The 26,098-nt window shown below is 33.8% G+C and overlaps 1 protein-coding gene across 6 annotated transcripts in view; it reads left to right on the forward strand.

Moving 5' to 3' along the window:
* LOC137244225 (lysosome membrane protein 2) overlaps window positions 1-26,098 on the forward strand; it is a 913,474-nt gene that overhangs the window by 197,053 nt on the left and 690,323 nt on the right. For 4 of the 6 annotated variants that reach the window (XM_067772921.1, XM_067772915.1, XM_067772919.1 and 1 more), the window contains exon 2: window positions 10,836-10,975. The exons of 1 other annotated variant lie outside the window; for it this stretch is intronic. In XM_067772921.1, the coding sequence (XP_067629022.1) occupies window positions 10,917-10,975 (59 nt within the window). In that variant the 5' untranslated portion in view covers window positions 10,836-10,916. Of the gene's footprint in view, window positions 1-4,511; window positions 4,667-10,835; window positions 10,976-26,098 lie in introns of those variants that run through there. One more of the 6 variants, XM_067772917.1, reaches the window with a different exon arrangement.

The raw sequence follows: 26,098 nt of genomic DNA on the forward strand, positions 1-26,098 counted from the left end.
ACTTTGTAAAGTAAATTCAACAAAAAAAATAAAATAAATTTCAATTTTAAGAAAAATGTCAAAAATATTAAATTTAAAAACTTTTTTTAAGAAAATAAAAAATTTTAGAAACAAATTTTCTATAATGTTCATTAAATAAATCAAAATAGCAAAATGGCATAAAAATAAATTTTTAAAATAATTTGTAAATTGAAAAAAAACTATTATTTCTAAAATTTAAAGAAAAATGTTAATTATTTTGTAAAATTAATTAAACAAAAAAAAAATAACATAAATAAGTTTTTTCAATAGTTTGTAAAATTAATATTTTGAAAATTTTATAAGAAAATTTGAAATATCTGAATTAGGAATGTTAAATTTAACAAAATTTTTCTTTAAGAATAAAGATTTTTTTTCTAAATAATAACAAGCCTAATTAAATAAGAAAAAGAAAAAAAATAATTAAGTTACATGGAAGGCATATGATATAGAATAAAACAAAAATTTTTTTTCACAGAGAAGCAGGAAAAATAGTTATAGGAAAAATTCAACATGGCTTGGTGGACAAAGATTGCCCACGGCATCCTGATAGCGATAGCGGGATATGAATTAGGGAAAGAAAATTCGGAAGTACCAGAGAATAGACTAATAAAATATGAACCACCAGCTGAACCAGAGACAGGAATTACACCAAATACTCCATATATTTGGCTAGCCGTTTTGCTTTGTATAATGGGGCTATTGATCATTACAATAGCCACAATACTAAAGAAATATATGAAGCATAATTACAGACAACTAAAACCCGTTCAACACCGTATCTAAAATTTTTTCCCCCGATTTACAAACATCCACTTTAGCACATTTTACTCAAAATCAAAGCCAAAGCTGAGAAAGAGCAACAAATAATTAAAAATAAATAAATAAACCTTTAAAGAGGAACCCTCAAAATGTCGCAAACGACATTAAAGGCAGCTTCATTAGACTTGCCCAAAGTTAATGGCAAATCAATAATTTGCATACCTCACAGTAGTAGTTTCCATGGAAGTTATCAAAATAACATGCGTGAAGGCTGTCAAAGGAAAAGATTTATAAAATAGCCCTAGTAAAATTTGCGTCAGTGGACATATGAAAAAATTTTTTTTTCACAACCAGCCAATATTAACAACAAAAAAAAAAATAATGAAGAAAAGTCACAAAGAGAACATATAAAAATAAATGTGAAGCGCTATATAAATTTGCAACAAAAGACTAGTCACGCTCGTTTTCACCTTAGGATAGAAAAATGGTAGCGACTTAGGACAATATTCGACCAGGCATAAAAGAAATGCCGGCAATCCAGGACTTGAAATTTATAAGGAAAAACGCAATTGTCCTGAGGGACAAATTGGTGATTAAGAATTGAATATTTACTGCAGTAGGCGAATTTATAAAATATTAATTGTTACCCAAGTTCTCAAAGATCAGATAATTACATTAACCAAAGAGGTTGTACATGTGACAATCCCGGTATAAAAATAAAAATAATTCTTCATAAAAGTCATGACGATTCTGTCTTGGTGGCCGCTGCAGAAATCGCATGACAAATAAGATCAAATAAATTGCTGGAAAAATGTGAAAAATAAATTAAATCGAATAAATTTTGCATCCACTGTACCCCCCTTCCGCTAACTAGCTAAACTACTACCACTAATATAAACTACCTTGCTCTTCCGTCAATCACAACTCCTAAATTACTGCATTATTAATTAGTTACATATTTCATATTATAGATTTCCGTATAATTAGCAACATATTTTTTTTTTTAACAAGTTTAAAGTAACCCTAATGAAATGAAATAACAATGAAAAGATGTTATCTAATAGAAATAATTAAAGAAATATATGGGGTATTCCATCCCATTTCGACCAATTTTGAACCCGACACCTTTAGAATTGGCTGAAAGTTTTTCGTCTTTTTCTAGCTTACGAAAGACGTTTTTCAGAAGTTTTTCAAATTTTTTCATCCAACTCAAAAAAATTTATGAATTAAAAAAAAAACACCGTTTTTGTTTTCAAAATGCTATAACTTTATCAAAAATTTACCGTTTGGGATCTTTTTTTTTATTAAATTTGTTTTTAAATATACTTTTCGGAAAAAATTCAAAAAAAATTTTAAAGTTTTCTTTTTGTAATTTTTCAGTTTTTCGTGATTTTTCGAATTCGCCCTTTTTTTCTCATTAAAAACTTCAATCAATTCTGCAATCATCCCCACTAATCCCGGAGTGGGCCGAGAATTTTTTTTTATGTATTTAATTGCAAAAAAAAAACTTTAAAATTTTTTTTGTATTTTTTCCGAAAAGTACATTTAAAAACATATTAAAAAAAAATGATCCCAAACGGTGAATTTTTGAAAAAGTTCTAGCATTTTGAAAAAAACACCGTTTTCCAACTCAAAATAAGTTCTAAATATTTTGAAAAAAAAAAAAACAAATATTTAAAAAAAAAGATCCCAAAAGGTCAATTTTTGAAAAAGTTATAGCATTTTGAAAACAAAAACTGTGTTTTTTTTTTAAATTCATAACTTTTTTTGAGTTGGATGAAAAATTTTGAAAAACTTCTGAAAAACGTCTTTCGTAAGCTAGAAAAAGAAGAAAAACTTTCAGCCAATTCTAAAGCGGTCGGGTTCAAAATTGGTCGAAATGGGATGGAGTACCCCATATATAAGTATAAGATTCTTCAGTTTGGCAACCTAGTTTTAAAGAGGTCATAATTTTAGGAAAAATATTTTTACTAACAAAAAATATATTTCATTCTAAATAGATTAGAAAATAGAAATAGGAAACATTTCTACTTTCAACCTACCTATAAAATAAGGAAATAATAGTCCATAAGAATAGGCTTCCCCAATATAAAATATATAAATCACTCACATTAATTTAACAACAAAAAAAAAAAAGCAGTTTCAACAATAGTATTCCAATTTACTCGTCAATAAACAAAAGCAAACAATTCTTATTGGTATCCAGTTACCATTAATTCACAAAAAAAAAAATAGAAAAAGTTAGCTTATTATGAAAAAGCGAGCATGAGCATAACGGGCATGGTATGTAAAGCAAATGCAAACGAATAAAAGCAAAAAGAAAACATATAAACTTATAATATCAAGTTACCACTATGACATAAATTACAACTGAATGCAAAAATTATTTGGTAACAAACTAAGTTGACTGGGTCATTCAACGAAAAATGAAACAACTTATCACAGCGACATTGGAGTGACCGTCTATAGTTAAGCATAAATTTATATACGCTAACTTAAAAGGCCGATGGTGTAGTATCGCGTGGAATTCACCCCATTTCAAACACGCTTAACATTACAAACGCTCGTTCATTGACCCAGGTAACTACCATAAGTTCATTCGCTTTCACTAAGTCACCTAATGCAATAATGGGCCGTACCGAACTGCTCAAGCGGGAATCATATTGACAATATGTAGGTCAATAATTTGCTGACAAGCATTCCTCACTATTGAGTCATGCACCTTTAGTATGTAAATATTAATGTAAGTATGTATATATGCATAGGTTAAGAACTTTTGTATAAATAGTAATGAATTTCTTTAATAAAATTAATACTGATCAGACTTCCAAAGTCAAAACATTATTTTATTAATTTGTTACATTACAGCTGGTCACCCTGATCAATTTACGATATTGCAGAAAGACCATTCATAAAAGAATGTCAACTGAAAAGGAGACTAACAGGCGTGTGCGGAGTTGCTTTTTACTTTTTCTTTCTGGTGGAGCTGCTGAAGAGTCGACACGCGTTCTGAAAACGATCCGAAACCATCGCTAGTTGTGACAAACGTTTGTTCTTTTTTGCAAAGATTTTAACGCGTGAAAGCATAGTTAGATAACGCGAATAAAGTATTTGTGCAAATTTTCGACAACCACGCAGATAACTTTTTTACAAGAAACTAGCCCGAGAGATACGACTAGATTAGCTAAACAAACCTAGCCATACGCCTTGTAATAAAGCAGTCACATTTTTTTTGGTACTTCGGACGAGCCATTTGGAAAAATATACATCCTTCCTTTAGGAATTGAGCCACTCAGATTTTCTAGCAGAACAGCTTGCTGCGAATTCGAAAGTGGACCTAACAAAGTTATCATCCAATACCAATTAAAGTGTTACTTAATTCTAGTCCCGGCGGCGCAAGGACTTCACCCGGAATTAAGAGGGCTGATCTGCACAGTAGATAAAGAAGGAAGATAATTGATTTAAGTTTGATAACGACCTAAGAAGGAAAAACTGTTTTCCTATAAATATTAGTCAATTACAAGTTAATTGTGTTAAAATTCCTTCACACCGAATATTCATTTCCCTGCATAAATTCAGAATTAATTTTTGGTCATATTAATAGCGTTAGAAAAATGTGTAAATAGCAATATAAGAGTTTCGAGAGAGATTTTTTCTTAAAGTGCAAAAACAAAAATCTTTAAATTAAGAAGAAAAGTAGTAAATCAGTTAAATATGTATAACCACGTTCATTCATTAATAATTTGCTAAGTATGGCAAAGTGTGTTAGGTAGGTGAGTGAAAAATTCCATTCCAGAAAAAAAAACTACGTTTTACACATACAGCTTATGTTCGTCGATCAACTACAACAACAGGCGCCTGCTGCATCTGATCGAGAAAATGCGATGTAAGTATATACTCTTATTAAATTACTCTTAATATCTAACGTATGGATTGATTTTTCGCTCATCTTTCATTTTGGTTTATGTAAAAGAGTAGCTTGACTGATTTTTTGTTGGCGGTCTCGTAAGTCTTGGAGCACGATAGCTTTTAATTCTCCTTACCTTCTAGGTAATTTGATTTCTTGCTCATCTCTTTCTTTTATGAGTCCAGCTACTCTTCTGACATTTATTTTTTTTCAATTGACCGATTAGGATGAAAACCATGGATGAATTTTATTTCTTTTGCTTCTCCACTACCTAGTGGTTTTTATTTTAATACTTACATAATTACTCCGATTCATGTTAAAAACGGTAGACATACATATATAGTAACATTTTCATTCAAAAACAAGTAAGGAAGGCTAAGTTCGGGTGTAACCGAACATTACATACTCAGTTGAGAGCTATGGTGACAACATAAGGGAAAATAACCATGTAGGAAAATTAACCGAGGGTAACCCTGGAATGTGTTTGTATGACATGTGCATCAAATGAATTTAAAGAGTATTTATGAGGGAGTGGGCCATAGTTCTATAGGTGCACGCCATTTAGGGATATCGCCATAAAGGTGGATCAGGGTTTACTCTAGAATTTGTTTGTACGATATGGGTATCAAATGAAAGGTGTTAATGAGTATTTTAAAAGGGAGTGATCCTTAGTTCCATAGGTGGACGCCGTTTCGAGATATCGCCATAAGGTGGACCATGGGTGACTCTAGAATGTTTTTGTAGGTCATGGGAATCAAATTAAAGGTATTAATGAGGGTTTTAAAAGGGAGTGGGGGTAGTGGTATAGGTGGTCGCCTTTTCGAGATATCGCCATAAAGGTGGACCAGGGGTGACTCTAGACTTTGTTTGTACGATATGCGTATCAAATGAAAGGTGTTAATGAGTCTTTTTAAAAGGGAGTGGGACATAGTTCTATATGTGGTCGCCTTTTCGAGATATCGCCTTAAAATTGGACCAGGGGTGACTCTAGAATATGTTTGTACGATATGGGTATGAAATGAAAGGTTTTAATGAGTATTTTCAAAGGGCGTGGGGCTTAGTTCTATATGTGGACGCCTTTTCGATATATCGCCATAAAGGTGGACCAGGGGTGACTCTAGAATGTGTTTGTACGATATGGGTATCAAATGAAAGGTTTTAATGATTATTTTAAAAGGGCGTGGGGCTTAGTTCTATAGGTGGACGCCTTTTTGATATATCGCCATAAAGGTGGACCAGGGGTGACTTTGGAATATGTTTGTACGATATGGGTATCAAATGAAAGGTTTTAATGAGTATTTTAAAAGGGCATGGGGCTTAGTTCTATAGGTGGACGCCTTTTCGATATATCGCCATAAAGGTGGACCAGGGGTGACTCTAGAATATGTTTGTACGATATGGGTATCAAATGAAAGATTTTAATGAGTATTTTAAAAGGGCTTGGGCTTAGTTCTATCGGTGGACCCCTTTTCGTTATATCGCCATAAAGGTGGATCAGGGGTGACTCTAGAATGTGTTTGTACGATATAGGTATCAAATGAAAGGTTTTAATTAGTATTTCAAAAGAGCGTGGGGCTTAGTTCTATAGGTGGACGCCTTTTTGATATATCGCCATAAAGGTGGACCAGGGGTGACTTTGGAATATGTTTGTACGATATCGGTATCAAATGAAAGGTTTTAATGAGTATTTTAAAAGGGCGTGGGGCTTAGTTCTATAGGTGGTCCCCTTTTCGATATATCGCCATAAAGGTGGACCAGGGGTGACTCTAGAATGTGTTTGTACGATATAGGTATCAAATGAAAGGTTTTAATGAGTATTTTAAAAGAGCGTGGGGCTTAGTTCTATAGGTGGACGCCTTTTCGATATATCGCCATAAAGGTGGACCAGGGGTGACTCTAGAATGTGTTTGAACGATATGGGTATCAAATTAAAGGTATTAATGAGGCTTTTAAAAGGGAGTGGTGGTAGTTGTATATGTGAAGGCGTTTTCCAGATATTGACCAAAATGTGGACCAGGGTGACCCAGAACATCATCTGTTGGATACCGCTAATTTATTTATATGTAATACCACGAACAGTATTCCTGTCAAGATTTCAAGGGTTTTTTATTTCGCCCTGCAGAACTTTTTCATTTCATTCTACTTAATATGGTAGGTGTCACACCCATTTCACAAAGTTTTTTTCTAAAGTTATATTTTTCGTCAATAAACCAATCCAAAATACCATGTTTCATCCCTTTTTTCGTATTTGGTATAGAATTATGGCATTTTTTTCGTCTTTGGTAATTTTCAATTGTTTTTGTTTTTATCGGCCTATTGATAAATCATTCAAGGTTCGAATCGAGCTCAAGGCCAGAACAATAATTTTTTTCTAATGATAATTATTGTTATTTTTTAATTTTTCTAAATTTGAAAAATTTTATTTTGTTTTTGGAATAGTAAGTAGAAAATTTTTCAGACAACCTGCCATAGCTGCGCAGATAGATCCATTTCGAAGGGTGCTAAGCCTTCATCATCAGTACGCTTTAGGCATGCTGCGCTAACCATTTAGCTATACAGCGGTTGTTTGTTTGACTGGCAAATTTGCTACTTCTATTCCTTTTTACCAACTATATTTATTCAGTGTTGCGCCATCTGGTGCAAATCACTGATAATGCTGGATTTTTGTATATTGTCAATTACTTTGTTTGACATTCCCCAGTGCTCATGGTTTATTAACAATTGTTTTTGTTTTTATCGGCCTATTGATAAATCATTCAAGGTTCGAATCGAGCTCAAGGCCAGAACAATAACTTTTTTCTAATGATAATTATTGTTATTTTTTAATTTTTCTAAATTTGAAAAATTGTATTTTGTTTTTGGAATAGTAAGTAGAAAATTTTTCAGACAACCTGCCATAGCTACGCAGATAGATCCACCCTTCGAAATGGATTATCATCATAATAATTATCATTAGAAAAAAATTATTGTTCTGGCCTTGAGCTCGATTCGAACCTTGAATGATTTGGTAATTTTCTATATCGAAAAAGTGGGCGTGGTCATAGTCGGATTTGGGCCATTTTTTATACCAATACAAAGTGAGTTCAGATAAGTCGTGAACTGAGTTTAGTAAAGATATATCGATTTTTGCTCAAGTTATCGTGTTAACGGCCTAGCGGAAGGACAGACGTTCGACTGTGTATAAAAACTGGACGTGGCTTCAACCGATTTCGTCCTTTTTCACAGGAATAAGTTATCGTCCCAGAAACTAAGCCCCTACCAAATTTGACAAGGATTGGTTAATTTTTGTTCGACTTATGGCAGGGCGGAGCCACGCCCACTTTAAAATTTTCTTTTATTTTTGCATTTTGTTGCACCATATCATTACTGGAGTTGAATGTTGACATAATTTACTTATATACTGTAAAGATATTACATTTTTTGGTAAAATTTGACTAAAAATTTTTTTGTTTTTTAAGTGGGCGTGGTCGTTCCCCGATTTTGATAATTTTTATTAAGCATACATATAGTAATAGGAGTAACGTTCCTGCCAAATTTCATAATGATATCTTCAACGGCTGCCAAATTTCAGCTTGCAAAACTTTAAAATTACCTTCTTTTAAAAGTGGGTGGTGCCACGCCCATTGTCCAAATTTTACTGATTTTCTATTCTGCGTCATAAGTTCAACTCAGCTATAAAGTTTCATCGCTTTATCCGTCTTTGGTAATGAATTATCGCACTTTTTCGGTTTTTCGAAATTTTCGATATCGAAAAAGTGGGCGTGGTTATAGTCCGATATTGTTCATTTTAAATAGCGATGTGAGATGAGCGCCCAGAAACCTACATACCAAATTTTATCAAGATACCTCAAAATTTACTCAAGTTATCGTGTTTACGGGCGGACGGACGGGCGCACATGGCTAAATGAATTTCTTTTTTCGCCCAGATCATTTTGATATATGGAAGTCTACCAACCGTTATCCAATCAAAGTTAATATACTCTGTGAGCGCTGCTCAATTGAGTATAATTATATGACATTAGGCTGACCTGAAAGAGTCAAATTTTCTTGCGAAAACAATTAAGCTAACGACTAGTATGTAACATAAAAATTATATGAATATACTTACATAAAGGGTAGTTTTAGATCATCTAACATGCCTTACACGATACTTATTAGTAAATGAATTAAACTGTTTAAGAGTCTGAAATGTTAGTGTAACGTTTTCCTTAATCGTGAGATGGCCTTAACCTTAGATTTACTGAGTTGGTTGGGATGGTTATGCGTAAGTATCTCATGATGGTTGGGCAGGGAAGAGAAGAACAGGGGAGAAGGCAGCGTTGATCAGAGGAATTATCCACGTCCGATCTGGTCCGTCCGTTTTAGTGAATAAGTGGTTGTAGGAGTAGTGTTTTGTGGTCCGTTTTTTTAGTCAAAGTGCATGATATTTCGTTTTGTAGGTAGTCAGGTAACTTCAATAAGTGCGGCAAGACCTACCCCGATCCGGCGAGCTTAGCACCAGGATTACGCTAGCATGCACAGCCGTTTAGTTTAGGTTGCCATACAAAAGACTTCATTATATAATATTCGTAACAATATGATGATCATTAGTTGGCGCTTAACCGCTTAGGCGACTTTTATCTCTGTGTACCTGTTTGGGCGTTTTCACATTGACCGACACCGACACGACACCAGCACGGACACTATTTTTTCAAAGTACTTACACATTATAAACGACACGGCACGACACGATTTATCAACACTGCGCATAAAATAATAATCTATAATATAAAAATAAGTCCCTGAATTGTGGAATAAGCTCGAATCTCGAGAACGGTTGGATCCATTTCGCTAATTATTTTTTTAGAATATTCTTTGAGGTACGGGAATCGATCTGACGGAGAGAAGAATTTTAAAAATTGCCTAAAAAGGTCTAAAAACTCAATTTTTGTAGTAAAATATCATAAAATTTTTGTTTACACAGCTACAAATTCAAAATGGATGGATCGATTGGAATATTTCGTCTTTGCCATAAAACTTTAAAATATTTGCCTTCGTTTTGTATAAAAAATTACTTGATTCCTTTCTTATATCAGCAAAATTGTTTAAACAAAAGTAAAGTTTTTACCTAAAAATTTTGTGCAAATTGCTTTTGAGTGAGGCATGATGCGACACATATGTACCTAGGTACATATGTACGTACATTGCATTCGCTGCGGTTTTTAACTTCGGGCGTAGGTTTATAGGTATGTATGAATGTATGCATGTAGATATTTTCATTTCGTATCAGCTTGATAAATATTTATGCGTGTTGCCAAGCTAATGCAACATTAAATGGTTAAGAATGCATACGTCTCTTGAAAAATAGTTTTTTGTAAAAAGTTTTAAACATTTCTTTAAAATTCTTAAATAAAATTCTATTTTTTTGTATGTTTGTGGCATATGTTAGAGTTTGTGCACTAAGGAGATTTAATTCTTCAATATATTTTTTATGCTAATTTGTACGAGTATGCTGATCGTAAAGGCAAAGTAACTGAGTGTCCATTTTTAATATTTTTCATGGCATCCCTAAATGTATTCTTTTAGAATACAGTTACTTTTCTTAAATTTTCGTATTAAAATTTGTAAGTAATTTATGAAATCTGTGCTTATCTATATTGAATTATTTTAAAATCAAAAAAGTGTAATTTTTTGAACAAAAATAAATCGCGCCCATTTATATTTCAAAGGTTTTTAGTGAATACCTACACAAAAACAAGTTTTGTAAAATTTCACTTGATATGTAAACGTCTCTTTGCTATTCATCTATAATACTTCTAAATCTAAAAGCGACAAATTTCTATTAAGTTAAAAGTATTGTGTGTTTGTGTCTTACTAAATATGCCTCCTATAAGAAGGCAGAAATTAAGCCAATGGATTGTGTTGCGCAAATGGAAAGGTGAAATTAATACCATTGCTTCCACCTCCAGAGTCATTGTACTTATTGGTTTCAGGAATAGTAACAGTTTCCCTACACTTTTTAAAGAATATTCAGCAATACAACGACTGCTTCCAAATTACATCATTTGGAGCAACAAAAGTAGTTCGGGAAATTTTCATGCCAACCTTTAAAGTTTATAATAGTATATGCAGTTTATATATTTTTACAATACATTTTTTCCATTTACAGATACAAGTTCAAATATATGACACAGCAGGTTCTTTGTTACCACTGCCAGAGAGCGACTACACGTTTTTGCAAATTTATTTTATGGGCGATTCTCCACAAGAAATCAATATACGTTGTGCACATAACAATTCAGTGAAAAGGTCAATAGTTGGAAAATTATTCATTATTATTATTTTTTTTTTTTGCCGAAAGTCGTGCCGTACAGACGTGTTGTGTTATCGCTCTGCAAACTTTATTTGGTTTTCTGTTTTTTCTGCCAATATTGGTGCAATGGATAGTTTCTGTGCTAAGTGCGATAAGAGTTTTGGCCGAAGTGAGACTCTAATTGTGCCATGCGGTGGCTTTTATAAAAAATTCTTCCATCGTACATGCTGTGAAGGCAACATGTCTACATACGATGTAGAATTGCTAGCTAAGAACCGGCATCTCAGTTACTTGAGCACGGATTGCTTAAATGCCTATGACAAGCTTTGTAAGGCATATGACACCGTCTTGGCGTCACATAAATTTGGCCTAGAATCTGCCTTGCTTGCAATTGATGTGATTCTTAAACTTTTGACTGAACAAATTGCAGAAATAAAAAATGATATTAACATTCATGTTAAATCAAAAGCTAATTTTCACAAAAACAACAAAGGCTATGTGCTATGTGGATGAGACGACTGATGGTATCAACAAAACCGTCAAGAGTTGTCAGCTCTCTCAATGCTGCGAAAACATTGCGCAGTGATATTAATAGTTGCGCGCTTACACATGTGTCGTTGTCGCCGTCTCTTGTTCTCCCCGTTCAACAGTGTGTGCAATACCATTTTTTCGACCGATCACCAGTTTTTGCAAGTGTTAATTCTGCTGTAAATAACTGTGGGCTGTGGGCCATCGTCTACATTGCTTTTACTGCTAACTCTGATAATGAAAAGAGTAATATGTCTTATGCCCAACAGCTCGCGGCTCCAGCTGTAACTGTTAATAAATCTAAATCTACTGTAGCTAACGCCAGTTCTGCCGATACTGCTAATGCTGCTGATACTGCTAATTGATCGACTGCTAATAACAGTTCAGTTAACTTTAATGCTAAAGACATTGCCAATAAAACTGCAAAAACTGCAAATGCCGCCGCTGATAAAGTCAACACGAATGCTAATGGCTGTAAACAAGTTTTCTCACGATAATGCAACATTAAATGTTGCTGCTAACACTCAAGTTGAAATTACTGCGGTTAATGATATAACAACCATTAATGACAATGCTGCTTCCAGTTCTACCAACACAGGTGGTGACATTTCACAACCTATTAAAATAGGCGTGTATAAATTTAATTTTAGTTATTGTAGGGATATTTCATCATTTAAAATATCAGAGCCAGACGCTTATTTTGATAGATTTCTTGAACATATATTCTGGCCGAAACATTCAGTTATGCATTTGTTTACAAAAAAACGTAACGCCGCAGGAGCTGCAAAAAACTCTGCGGAAGCAGTGAAAAAATAACCATCACCTACCAAAATGTTCGCGGCCTTAGATCGAAATTAAGTACCTTTTTTCTGAATAGTTTTATTTTTACTTCTCAAGTTATAGCTTTTACTGAAACCTGGTTAAAAGCTGATAATTTTAACTCTGAACTCTTTTCACGTAAATATGTAGTTTATCGGCGTGATCGGGGATCTAGAGCAGGTGGTGTCCTTAGTGCTGTTGACTCGACACTTTCATCTGAGTTGCTGCTATTGGAGACCACAAATGAAATTGAATTCATAGCAGTAAAGCTTGCTTTGCACAATTTTAGATTGTTTATCTGCTGCTCGTATATACCGCCGAACTCCCCCATTCTCCCTTCCTGAAGACCCTCTTCATCCTACGCTTGAGATAGTACTAGTCAACAAATTGATTTCTGCCTATGACTGGTCGAGTCTTTATGCATGTACAGACGATGTACACACCGAACTTCTTGTTTTATAGCTCTCTTGACGCTTTCTTTGAAAGCTGTGTCCCTCTTCGTTATTCCAGTAGCACCACTGGTAAACCACCTTGGTGCTCAAGGCAACTATTAAGACTTGATAATATTAAATCTAGACTCTATAAGCGTTTCAAAAGATCTGTTAAAGCTATTGATTTTTCGAAATATTTAGTGGCGCGCTCCAATTTTCATCGTCTTAACCACCAGTCCACCAGTGTTATAAAGGTTACTTATCATGCTGCAAATTCCAATTTACTAATAATCCGAAACATTTCTACAGATTTGTTAATTCCAAAAGAAAAACTTCGGGTTTCCCATCTACTTTTCCTTATGGGTGCAAAAACGCAAATTCTGATCACGAAATCGCAGATTTATTTGCTGAATTCTTTAAATCAACCTTTTTATCCCAATGTGTCCAGTCTAATGTTTATCCATATTGCTTGGAAAGTTCTAATAATATTTTAAACCCATTTATTGATAAAGATACTGTTCTTAATAATCTTCTTGCATTGAAACCGATCTCTTCACCGGATCCAGATGGTGTTCCCAGTTGTGTACTTAAGTACTGTGCTGTCAGCTTATCTGAGCCTATCTTTAAATTATTTAAACTGCATCTGGAATCCGCATCATTCCCATATATTTGGAAACAATCGTTTATTATATCTTTGCATAAAAAACGTAGCAGGTCTAATATTGAGAACTACAGAGGCATAGCTAAGATCTCAGCTATCCCTAAAACTTTTGAGCAGATAATTACATACCAGCTTCAATACTTGTGTAGCTCTTTAATATCACCTTGTCAATATGGTTTTGTGCATGGAAATCAACAACTACCAACTTGCTTGAATTTACGTCTTTTCTTATGAATGGTTTTTTAGATTGCAAACAAACAGATGTAATTTACAACGACTTTAGTAAAGCATTTTACTCTGTTAATCACGAGCTCTTAGTTCACAAACTTGATCTTCTGGGCTTTCCAGCGCCTTTACTAAGTTGGATTTCAAGTTATCTTAAATATAGGACTCAACGAGTTTTATTCAACAACAATCTTTCAGAGTCATTTGATGTAACTTCGGGCGTGCTCCAGGGTAGCCTTTTGGGTCCATTACTCTTTACCCTGTTCATTAACGACTTACCAAAGGTTATCTAACATTCTAGAGGTTTTATGTACGCAGATGAAGTAAAACTTTGTTACACATATCTGCCTTCACACTTGTTCTGTTTTAATCAGCTTCAGGCCGATCTTGACTCATTTCAAAGCTGGTGTACTGCAAATTTACTTTTTTTGAATTGCTCTAAATGTAAGCAAATAAATTTTCACCGTGTGAAGCCTGTCCTTCCATCTTATATACTTAACGGCAACCCTTTGGAGCGGATATCTGTTGTAACTGATCTAGGTATTATTTTTGATCCGAAATTAAGTTTTACCACACATATTTCAACCACTATAAACAAAGCAACTAGTGTATTAGGTTTTATCAAACGTTGGGCTAAAGAGTTTGATGACCCTTATTTCACAAAGATCCTTTATACCTCGCTGGTACGTCCAATTCTTGAGTACTGTTCATGTGTTTGGTCTCCAATCTATCAAATCCATATTGATCGGATTGAGTCGGTCCAGAGACGGTTTTTAATTTTTGCATTACGAGGTCTCAACTGGGAATCAAGTACTCATCTTCCACCATACAGGAATAGGCTTCTTCTAATTAATTTGCCATCTCTAGAGAATCGTAGAGTATTACTTGGCGTTATGTTTGTAGGGTTCTTATTATTTTTATTTAACTTTGTATTTTAGTTGCTTTAAACTTGGTAATTTTTAAATGTATTATCAATATTTTAAGTTTCAATATTGATTTTCAATTTTCAAAAATTTTCATTGTTGTAAAAAAATAAAGAAAGAATTTGACGCATACTTTTAGGCTTTTTTAAAAAATATAATTTAAAGTTTTACTATAAAATAAAAACGTGGTTTCAATAACTACATCGGCGATCAGCCAGACTTTTAAATAGCTCACGAGCGTTAATAGCGCGTAATCGCGTAAAATTTTACAATCGTTTTTCATCAAATGAAGTTGCAGAATTTGAGCTAGTTTCTCGTCATTCTTGTTTAGTGTTTTAACCTAAAAGTGAAGTACAATTGAAATATTCAACATTGAGTTGCGAAAATTTAAAAGAACATTCACGAGCCCATCTGAGGACTGGAAGCAAAGAAATAATAAGCGCATAAAATATCTAACTTTTGGTGTATTTTAACCGTAGTTCTGAAGTTTGATATGTTCTTTCTTCTAAAATTTATGAAACACATGCGAACAACATTAAATCAAGCTAACTGCAACAGTAATTGTATATCAAAAATCAATATAAAACTCCACTAGTGCTACAAATAAAAGTCGCTTCGTCGAACGTAATAGGTGCCACACGCAGTATTCGTAAACGCCATTACGATCAAAATCACCCCCGGTCCAATAATATTAACACCGATATTGATCAAGATCCAGACTACCAATTAAATATAAGCGCTAGCAACGAGCAACAAGTTGAAGCACAAAAATCATCATCAGCGGCTTAATCTTCTTACGCTTCTCCACAGAAGAATCAAATGCGAATGCATTATTCAATAGTATAGGACAACCAAAAGCCATTGCATAAGTATCAGTAACGGCAACAAACTAAATATTCGCAAGTATTTGAATAAAAATATCACCTTTTATGTATGTATACTAAAATATAGATATATTTTTATTATTATTATTGTAAACTCTCTTTTCATAGAATTACTAGTTAATTTTACTGTTTTGTTAGTGAACTCTCTTTTCATTTAATTCAATAATGTTTCTTTCACTAAAACATAATACAAACATCTACACTTTCTAATAATCTAAATGATTCATTTATAAATACACCAAATGACACTTTACAACAAAATATTGCAAATCAGTATGATAATTACACTCAAAACGAAATTTCAGCAACATCAGTCAAACTTCCACAATTTTGGACTAGTTGTCCAGAAGCGTGGTTTATATACGCTGAAACACAATTTAGCACCAAAAATATAACTCAAGAGAATACCAAATACGAACATATTATAACAGCACTTACACAAGACGTAATAGTAACAATTTTAGATTTTATCCAAAACCATCCCCTCACTAACAAGTTTAGTGAACTCAAAAAAGTTTTAATAGAACGACATTCTCTTAGTGAAAATTCAAAGCTTGATAAAATCTTAAATGATTCTGAAATGGGTGATCGCAAGCCCTCTGAATTTTATCGGTCATTAATGTTGTTAGCTGGTTCAAATTTTAGTGAAAAAATTTTAAAGAGAATTTGGTTGAGAAAACTTCCCAAAAATTTAAATGCAATTTTGGCTAGCTCAAGTTCTAATAATATTAATTAATTAGTAAAATTAGCGGATAACATTTTTGAAGTTATGAATAAAAAAGAAGTTTTCTCAGTAAATACAATATCAGATACAAAAGCTCAAAATTCAGTTATTGAAAATCTAGTTAAAACCACTTCTTTAATGTGTGAAAGTTTTCAGAAACTTTCTTTGGAATTAGCAGAAATTAAAACAGAAGTGTATAGGAATAAATCTAGGTCACGTTCTAATTCTAGGAATAATTTTAGAAATTCTTTTAGCCATCGTTCTAACTCGCGTAATAATCCGAATTGGTTGTGTAGATTTCACTACAAATTTGGAAATAATTCCAGAAGTTGTGAACAATCTTGTTCTTATAACAAAAACAAAGATTCAACAAACTAAATTCTTCCGTTGTTGCAGCGGCGAACAACGGAAATTTAGAATTTTCGACGCGTTGCTTATTTATTTTTGATAGAGAAAACAAACAAAATTTTTTTTAATTCTCGCTGCAGCTAATGGCTCAGCAATTGCCACTTACGGGAAAAGGCTTTTAAACGTAAATTTAGGTTTACGACGTGAATTTCCCTTTACATTTTTGATTGCGGATATAGCCAAGCCAATAATTGGCGCTGACTTTCTTTGTAAATATGGTCTTCTTATAGACATTAAACATAAACGTTTAGTAGATCCATTAACCAATCTCTCAGTTAATACAGTATCCTACTTTTGTGATATTCCATTACCTAAATTATTTGTGGTTGACAATAAATTTACAAAATTATTAAAAGAGTTTCAGTCACTTATTTCAGAGCCAGATTATACTAAACCTGTTAAACATACAACAGTACATCGACTTGTAACAGAAGGTAGTCTTACATTTTCTAAGCCCAGGCGCTTAGATCTGGTAAAATACAAAGTCGCGAAAACGGAGTTTGATTTCTTAGTTAAAACAGGCATTTGTCGGCCTTCAAATTCTTCAATAGCATCACCACTTCACCTTGTACCTAAAAAAGAGTTGAATGATTGGCGTCCATGTGGTGATTTTAGAAGATTGAATATTGTAACTGCTCCCGATCGTTATCCCTTACCTCACATTCAGGATTTTAATATGAACCTTCATAACAAAAATATATTTTAAAAATTAGGTTTAGTTAGGGCATATCACCAAATTCCTATGGCTGAAGAAGATATTTATAAAACTGCAACTCCTTTCGGTATGTTTGAATTCATGAGAATGCCTTTCGGACTTAGAAATTCTTCACAAACCTTTCAAAGATTCATAAATGAGGTAGTAGGTGACTTAGCTTTTGTATATGCTTACATCGACGACTTACTTATTGCAAGTAAAGACGAAGAACAACATTTAACAGATTTACCTATCCTTCTTCAACGCCTTACAGAGTACGGTTTAAACATTAAAACAAGTAAATGTACTTTTGGTGTACCAAGTATTGAGTTTTTATAAAATAACATTTCTGAAACAGGTATTCGACCTTCTGATGAAAAGGTATCAGCTATTCGCAATTTCGAACGTCCAAAATCAGTTAAGCAGACACAGAAATTTATTGGTATGGTAAATTATTATCATAGATACATTCCAAAACTAGCAGAACTTACAAACAAAATTAATGATCTAATTAACAAAGTAAGTAAGAAACATGACAAAACAGAACGAAGTCCTAGGCAAACGAGACACTTGGAATTTATAGCACAATTTACTGATGACATACAATACATTAAAGGAGAATCCAATGTTGTAGCAGATACGCTATCTAGAGCATTTGAGGTTAATGCAATATATAATACAGAACTGAATTTTAAAATTTTACAAACTGAACAACAAAAAGATGATGACTTAAATAAACTTGTATCTGATTCTCAATCTCTAAATTTAAAGTTAATTAATATTCCTATTTTAAATTTTAATATTTGGTGTGAAATTTCAGGAGAAACTACTAGGCCATTTGTACCGAGTAATTTGCGAAAGACAGTATTTGATATTTTACATGGAATAGCACATCCGGGTACAAGAGCTACACGACGGCTCATAGTTAAAAAATATTATTGGCCTAATATGAATAAGGATATTAATATTTGGTCAAAAGAGTGTCTTAATTGTCAAAAGTCTAAAGTTTATCGTCATACAAAATCCCCTATTGTCAAAATTCAAATTCCCAAGGATAGATTTGAACACATTCATTTAGATATAGTAGGACCATTACCTATTTCAAAAGGACATCGCTATATTTTAACGATTATTGAAAGATTTACCCGTTGGCCTGAGGCATATGCATTAAAAGATATTTCAGCATCTACAATTGCAAATAAGTTTTTTAGAGAATATATTTCTCGGTTTGGAGTTCCATTAAAGATAACAACTGATCAAGGTAGCCAATTTACATCGAAATTGTTTTCAGAGTTAACTAAATTACTTAGTAGTCACCGAATTACAACATCCGCATATCACCCTCAAGGAAATGGTATGGTTGAAAGGTTTCATAGACAATTAAAGACTACTATAATAGCTAGAGAGGACACAAATTATTGGTATGACGAGTTACCTGTCATATTACTTGGTTTGCGATCTATTTACAAAGAAGATATTTCGGCTACACCAGCGGAAATGGTTTTCGGTCAGAATTTACGTTTGCCAGGGGAACTTGTTGTGCCAAAAATTTCTCATCAACTGAAGTTTTAAGTAATTTACGTGAACATTTTCGAAATGTTAGATCAAATTTAAGTCATCATAAAGATGCTGATACAGGAATTTATGTTCCCAAAGATCTTCAAACTTGTAAATTTGCATTCGTTCGTGTCATTAATAAACATTCATTACAACAACCATATGAAGGACCTTACAAAATTGTGGAAAAAGACCAAAAATGTTTTAAACTTGAAATAGATAATAATATTAAAACTATTCCTATTGATAGACTAAAACCTGCAATAATTGAGACAACAGACACAAACAACACCAAGAATTTACATAAAAAGAGAGTTACATTCAATTTGTTTAATGATAAATTTTCTTGAAGGGGGAGTAATGTAGGGTTCTTATTATTTTTATTTAACTTTGTATTTTAGTTACTTTGAACTTTGTATGTAAATGTATTATCAATATTTTAAGTTTCAATATTGATTTTCAATTTTCAAAAATTTGCATTGTTGTAAAAAAATAAAGAAAGAATTTGACGCATACTTTTAGGCTTTTTTAAAAAATATAATTTAAAGTTTTACTATAAAATAAAAACGTGGTTTCAATAACTACAATGTTCATTCACAAGCTCATCATTGGCGTGATTGACTCCCCTGAACTAATCAGTCAACTAAATTTTGCGGTTCCGGCTAGGGCCTCCAGATATTTTGTGCCTTTTCATTTACTTCTATGCCGGCAAAATTTTGCTAGAAACAGTCCGCTGCGTCATTGGTGCTCGCGTTACAATGATTTGTATAACTGCATTGGCTTTGAATGTTCGTTTGCCGCTTTACATACTGCTATACTATTAGGTTTAGCCTGATATTTTAATTTTATTTTTATACTCATTTGAGCAGAGCTCACAGAGTATATTAACTTTGATTGGATAACGGTTGGTTGTACAGGTATAAAGGAATCGATATAGATATAGACTTCCATATATCAAAATCATCAGTATCGAAAAAAAATTTGATTGAGCCATGTCCGTCCGTCCGTCCGTTAGCACTATAATTTGAGTAAATTTTGAGGTATCTTGATGAAATTTGGTATGTAGGTTCCTGGGCACTCATCTCAGATCGCTATTATGAACGATATCAGACTATAACCACGCCCACTTCGCCGATATCGAAAATTTCGAAAAATCGAAGAAGTGCGATAATTCATTACCAAAGACGGATAAAGCGATGAAACTTGGTAGGTGAGTTGAACTTATGACGCGGAATAGAAAACTAGTAAAATGTTGGACAATGGGCGTGGCACCGCCCACTTTTAAAAGAAGGTCGTTTAGAAGTTTTGCAAGCTGTAATTTGGCAGTCGTTGAAGATATCATTATGAAATTTGGCAGGAACGTTACTCGTATTACTATATGTATGCTTAATAAAAATTAGCAAAAGCGGAGAACGACCACCGACCACGCCCACTTTAAAAAAAAATTTTTTTTTAAGTCAAATTTAAAAAAAAAAAGTTAATATCTTTACACTATATAAGTAAATTATGTCAACATTCAACTCCAGTAATGATATTGTGCAACAAAATATAAAAATAAAAGAAAATTTCAAAATGGGCGTGGCTCCGCCCTTTTTCATTTAATTTGTCTAGGATACTTTTAATGCCATAATTCGAACAAAATTTACCAATCCTTGTGAAATTTGGTAGGGGCTTAGATTCTAGGACGATAACTTTTTCTGTGAAAAGGGCGAAATCGGTTGAAGCCACGCCCAGTTTTTATACACAGTCGACCGTCTGTCCTTCCGCTCGGCCGTTAACACGATAACTTGACCAAAAAGCAAGCTGTAATTGGCAGTCGTTGAAGATATCATTATGAAATTTGGCAAAAACGTTACTCGTATTACTATATGCATGCTTAATAAAAATTGGCAAAAGCGGAGAACGACAACCGACCACGCCCACTTTTAAAATTTTTTTTTTTTTAAGTCAAATTTAAAAAAAAAAGTGAATATCTTTACAGTATATAAGTAAATGATGTCAACATTCAACTCCAGTAATGATATGGTGCAAAAAAATATAAAAATAAAAGAAAATTTCAAAATGGGCGTGGCTCCGCCCTTTTTCGTTTAATTTGTCTAGGATACTTTTAATGCCATAAGTCGAACAAAATTTACCAATCCTTGTGAAATTTGGTAGGGGCTTAGATTCTAGGACGATAACTTTTTCTGTGAAAAGGGCGAAATCGGTTGAAGCCACGCCCATTTTTTATACACAGTCGACCGTCTGTCCTTCCGCTCGGCCGTTAACACGATAACTTGAGCAAAAATCAATATAACTTTACTAAACTCAGTTCACGTAATTATCTGAACTCACTTTGTATTGGTATAAAAAATGGCCGATATTCGACTGTGACCACGCCCACTTTTCCGATATCGAAAATTACGAAAAATGAAAAACATTCCATAGTTCTATACCAAATATGAAAAAAGAGATGAAACATGGTAATTGGATTGGTTTATTGACGCAAAATATAACTTTAGAAAAAACTTTGTAAAATGGGTGTGACACCTACCATATTAAGTAGAAGAAAATGAGAAAGTTCTGCAGGGCGAAATCAAAAGCCCTTGGAATCTTGGCTGGAATACTTTTCGTGGTATTACATATATAAATAAATTAGCGGTACCCGACAGATTATGGTCTGGGCCACCCTGGTCCACATTTTTGTCGATATCTCGAAAAGCCTTCACATATACAACTACCACCACTCCCTTTTAAAACCCTCATCAATACCTTTAATTTGATACCCATATCGTACAAACACATTATAGAGTCACCCCTGGTCCACCTTTATAAATATATCCCGAAAAGGCGTCCGCCTATAGAACTAAGGCCCACTCCCTTTAAAAATACTCATTAACACCCTTCATTTGATACCCATATCGTACAAACAAATTCTAGAGTCAGCCCTGGTCCACCTTTATGGCGATATCTCGAAAAGGGGTCCACCTATAGAACTAAGGCCCACTCCCTTTTAAAATACTCATTAGCACCTTTCATTTGATAGCCATATCGTACAAACAAATTCTAGAGTCACCCCTGGTCCACCTTTATGGCGATATCTCGAAAAGGCGTCCACCTATAGAACTATATACTCATTAACACCTTTCATTTGATACCCATATCGTACAAACAAATTCTAGAGTCAGCCCTGGTCCACCTTTATGGCGATATCTCGAAAAGGCGTCCACCTATAGAACTAAGACCCACTCCCTTTTAAAATACTTATTAACACCCTTCATTTGATACCCATATCCTACAAACAAATTCTAGAGTCACCCCTGGTCCACCTTTATGGCGATATCTCGAAAAGGCGTCCACCTATAGAACTAAGGCCCACTCCCTTTTAAAATACTCATGAACACATTTCATTTGATACCCATATCGTACAAACAAATTCTAGAGTCACCCCTGGTCCACCTTTATGGCGATATCTCGAAAAGGCGTCCACGTATAGAACTATATACTCATTAACACCTTTCATTTGATACCCATATCGTACAAACAAATTCTATTGTCAGCCCTGGTCCACCTTTATGGCGATATCCCTAAATGGCGTCCACCTATTGAACTATGGCCCTCTTAGAATACTCTTTAATAGCTTCCATTTGATGCACATGTCATACAAACACATTCCAGGGTTACTCTAGGTGTTCATTTTTTTACATGGTGATTTTCCCTTACTTTGTCTCCATAGCTCTCAACTGAGTATGTAATTTTCGGTTACACCCGAACGTAGCCTTCCTTACTTGTTTCTTATAAAATGTTATGTCAAATTTTTATAACATACTAATTTTCTATGTACCTCTTTTAAACTTTTTAATTTTAAGAATGGCTCTGTATTTACATGTATATCTGTCTATTACAATAATCAGTCGACCGCTTTGTGTTTGCGTCGACTTTAAATAAATTAAATAAATAAATAAAAAAAATTACAAAACTCATTTCACGAACACAATCGATTAATTTTATTATTTAAAAGTGCAATGGATATGATGCCATCTGATGATCACAAAATTGTTATCAGAGCAGATAAAACTCCTGTGTGCCAACATGTAGGACGTTTTAATGCATCTCCTATCGATGAAGTTGCCATTGTTGTAGTTGGAGAAAATTTCGAGTCAAGTGATATTGTTTTACGTAGTCGAAATAATCAATTACAACGAATTAAGGAAACACATCGCTCATATGATGCACTGCAATATCCCATTATATTTTGGCAAGGTGAAGATGGCTATGATTTCTCTATCAAAATGATAAGTCCCGTTACAAGTAATTGAAATATTGTTGGGATGTGTCGTCATCTACTATATCACCTACTAAATAGTTTAATTTGTTATTCAACTGTCATCATTATGATAAAAAATATTTACAGGTTCTGAAATCAACAAAAGAGTTAGGTTAGGTTGGACAGGCCGGTCCATGAGGACCTCATATAGACTGATTGAGTCCGTAGTGTTACCAGAAGTTTGTTTTAACGACCAAACTGAAAAACCCTATCAAAAACCAGGACCTATGTTATAAAATAACTCCTTCCTCTTGGCAAATACTAGAAGCTTCCTAGGACTTAAGCCACTTGCTGCTTCTTCCTTCCTCTAATTTGGAATCATCTGTGCACCTCTATTGTGGCCTTAAGATCTCCCTCGAAGCGCAGATAGGGAATCAGTTAGTCTGTTCGTCTTGTGATAGATGACGCTTAGGGTGCGCCTTATTTTTTGACTTTGAACTATGGGGCATAACACCCCCCCCAAAAGTTGCATTAGAGTATAATATTATGTTCTACAAAAAATTTTGGCGAAGACGTGGCGCAACGAGGGTTAAGTTTGCAAGATTAATAATACTACAGTGGTAATTTTATGAGCGATTTTATTTCTAAAATTTATAAGAAAAGGTATTTGCATTTTGAAAAAGAATAGCGAGTTTAATAAATTCATTTTGTTCATAAATTTTTTTATACATATAGGCATTTACACATAGTACATTAATGCTCTTATTGCAAAAGTGTCGACTTTTTTGCGTCAGGGTAAAGTTTCCTATAAGCAGCTACAGTTTGAACAATAAATTGCTTTTCTTCCTCATTTTTTGAAAGTACGTTATTAAAATCTTCCATAAGCTTTACTGCTCTTTCTGCCGTATCTTTAACAACATTTATTTTATTAACTATGTTTAATCCGATATTGTAAGACGACTCATCTTTCCATTCTACAGGATTTTTTGCTAAAAAATCTGTTGGTATACCGAATCTTTTAAAGAAAGTTTTGGTTTTTTGTGAAATGAAGTCTTCAATACTTTTGTCGGAATATAGGCTATAATCCTGTGAAGGTTCTATCAACTTTTTTTCCTCGGTATCGTTAACATTTTTCAAAGCTGTCACCATACGTTTTTTTATGTCATTGTTGATTTGTGGGTCAAAAAAGGCAAATCCAGCAGCTTCTGCAGTTAAATACCATAAATCGTTACAAAATTTGCGTAGCAGTTCCTGACTAGCCCTTTCATCTATGTATCTGTAAGCATACAAGTTCTTGATCAAAGCTAAATCTTGCCTCGGAGCTTCTGCAGAAACGGGTGCTCTTGTCCAGGCTCTCAAATAAACTTTTGCAACGAATATACAAATGTCCCGAATTCCATCTTCCTCATATTTGCTTAAATTAAACTCCTCCCGAAATAAAAATATTTTTAAGCAATAAATTGCCTTAGCCATCCACCTGGCATGATGAAATGCTCCAGGTGCCCGAAATACGAACTGGGATATCGTACCACCAAGAAAAACTGCAACTAGCTGGAGTAATTCTTTATAATCCCCTCGTGGTTGATTTTCATTGAGATTCTGCAAGGCGAATTCTATAATTTCTGATGCGTCCACAAGTGTATCTTTCACATAGTTATCCTCAACACCACATTTGAAATTCATTTGATTTATTTTGTGCCAACTCTGTTTAAATCTGTGAAATATTTGAACACCAGGACCAGAAGACACTTGCATTTTTTGTTCAAACATGCTCCGCAAAATTATTTCCAGAATGTGATGTCGGCAGGGTAAATATAAAAGGTCTCTCTCTAATTTTTGCTCTAAAATTATACACGCCCCTTGTAAACGTCTGGTGTAATAAAGTTGATTCGCGCCCGACTTTTCTTTACTTTACTGGGACCCGGCAAATCGTCGAAATCTTTGGATAAATCTTCATCATCTTGCTCATTTTCACTACTTTTATCTTCAGTTAACGTGCATTCGGGATTTTTATACTCGCCTATTAAACAACAAAACAAAAAGAAAAAAATTTATACTTTTTGCAACACACTTCACACAAACAATAAAAACATGGTGAAACTAAAATTTTTACGCCAAACAACGTCAAACTCGAACCGTATTAAATTATATATCTTACCATGGATGTTAGCAACATATTCGGCACTTTTACGTTTTCCTACAGCTTCGCGAAGGAGTTTCCTCTTTTCTTTTTTCAACAAGACGCGATCTGAACCAATCATTGAACCGGGTCTCCCTTCCTGCCTTTGGCTTAGAAGAAATAATTTATCTTCCTCAATCGTAATTAGTTGTAGGGCATCAGCGTGGGCAATGTCAAAAAGGTTATTAAAAGTTGCAACAAAATCTTAATTGTCTTATTTAAATTACACGAGGTAGCACACTTTAAACTTCTTGATAAACTAAATAATTATCACGTCTGTATATAGTTTGCAGCTCTAAAGTGATTTTTGGTACATTTTTTGATCTCTATGGTACCCAATTTTTGATCTCTTTGGACACTTTGGAGCTTGCACTAATTTTAAACACTTTTTAGTTTTTATTTTTATTAAACACTTTATCACTTATTTCACTACTGCTTAAATGCCTACATTTTGGCCGCGCTTAAGTAGTTTTTTACCGACGACCTGTTCAGGTGTTTCGCAACATGATTTGGCTTCGGCTAAACCAAAGTTCGGCACGGAGAAAAAGTACTTAAGCGTGGTGTCGAATTGGTAGCAGATTAGTTGCAAGCTGCCAGCTACCGCTGTGCGAGCTACATACATGTAGGTTTGTGTGTCAATGCAATGCCTGCATATGGCTCCTGATTATGAATATTTATGTATGTCTGTGTATGTATTATGTATACTCTAATGCAACTTCGCAGAAGGATGTACTACGCAGAAGAAGAAATTTTGTACATACGCGGTTTTGCACCCACAGCAGTGGTACCTCAAATGAAAGGTAATTCAATTACCTATCCAATGCAAAAAAAGTTTTGAAA

The sequence above is a fragment of the Eurosta solidaginis genome, chromosome 3 (genome assembly GCF_040869045.1).
Source record: "Eurosta solidaginis isolate ZX-2024a chromosome 3, ASM4086904v1, whole genome shotgun sequence".
In the NCBI taxonomy this organism is placed as follows: Eukaryota; Metazoa; Arthropoda; class Insecta; order Diptera; family Tephritidae; genus Eurosta; species Eurosta solidaginis.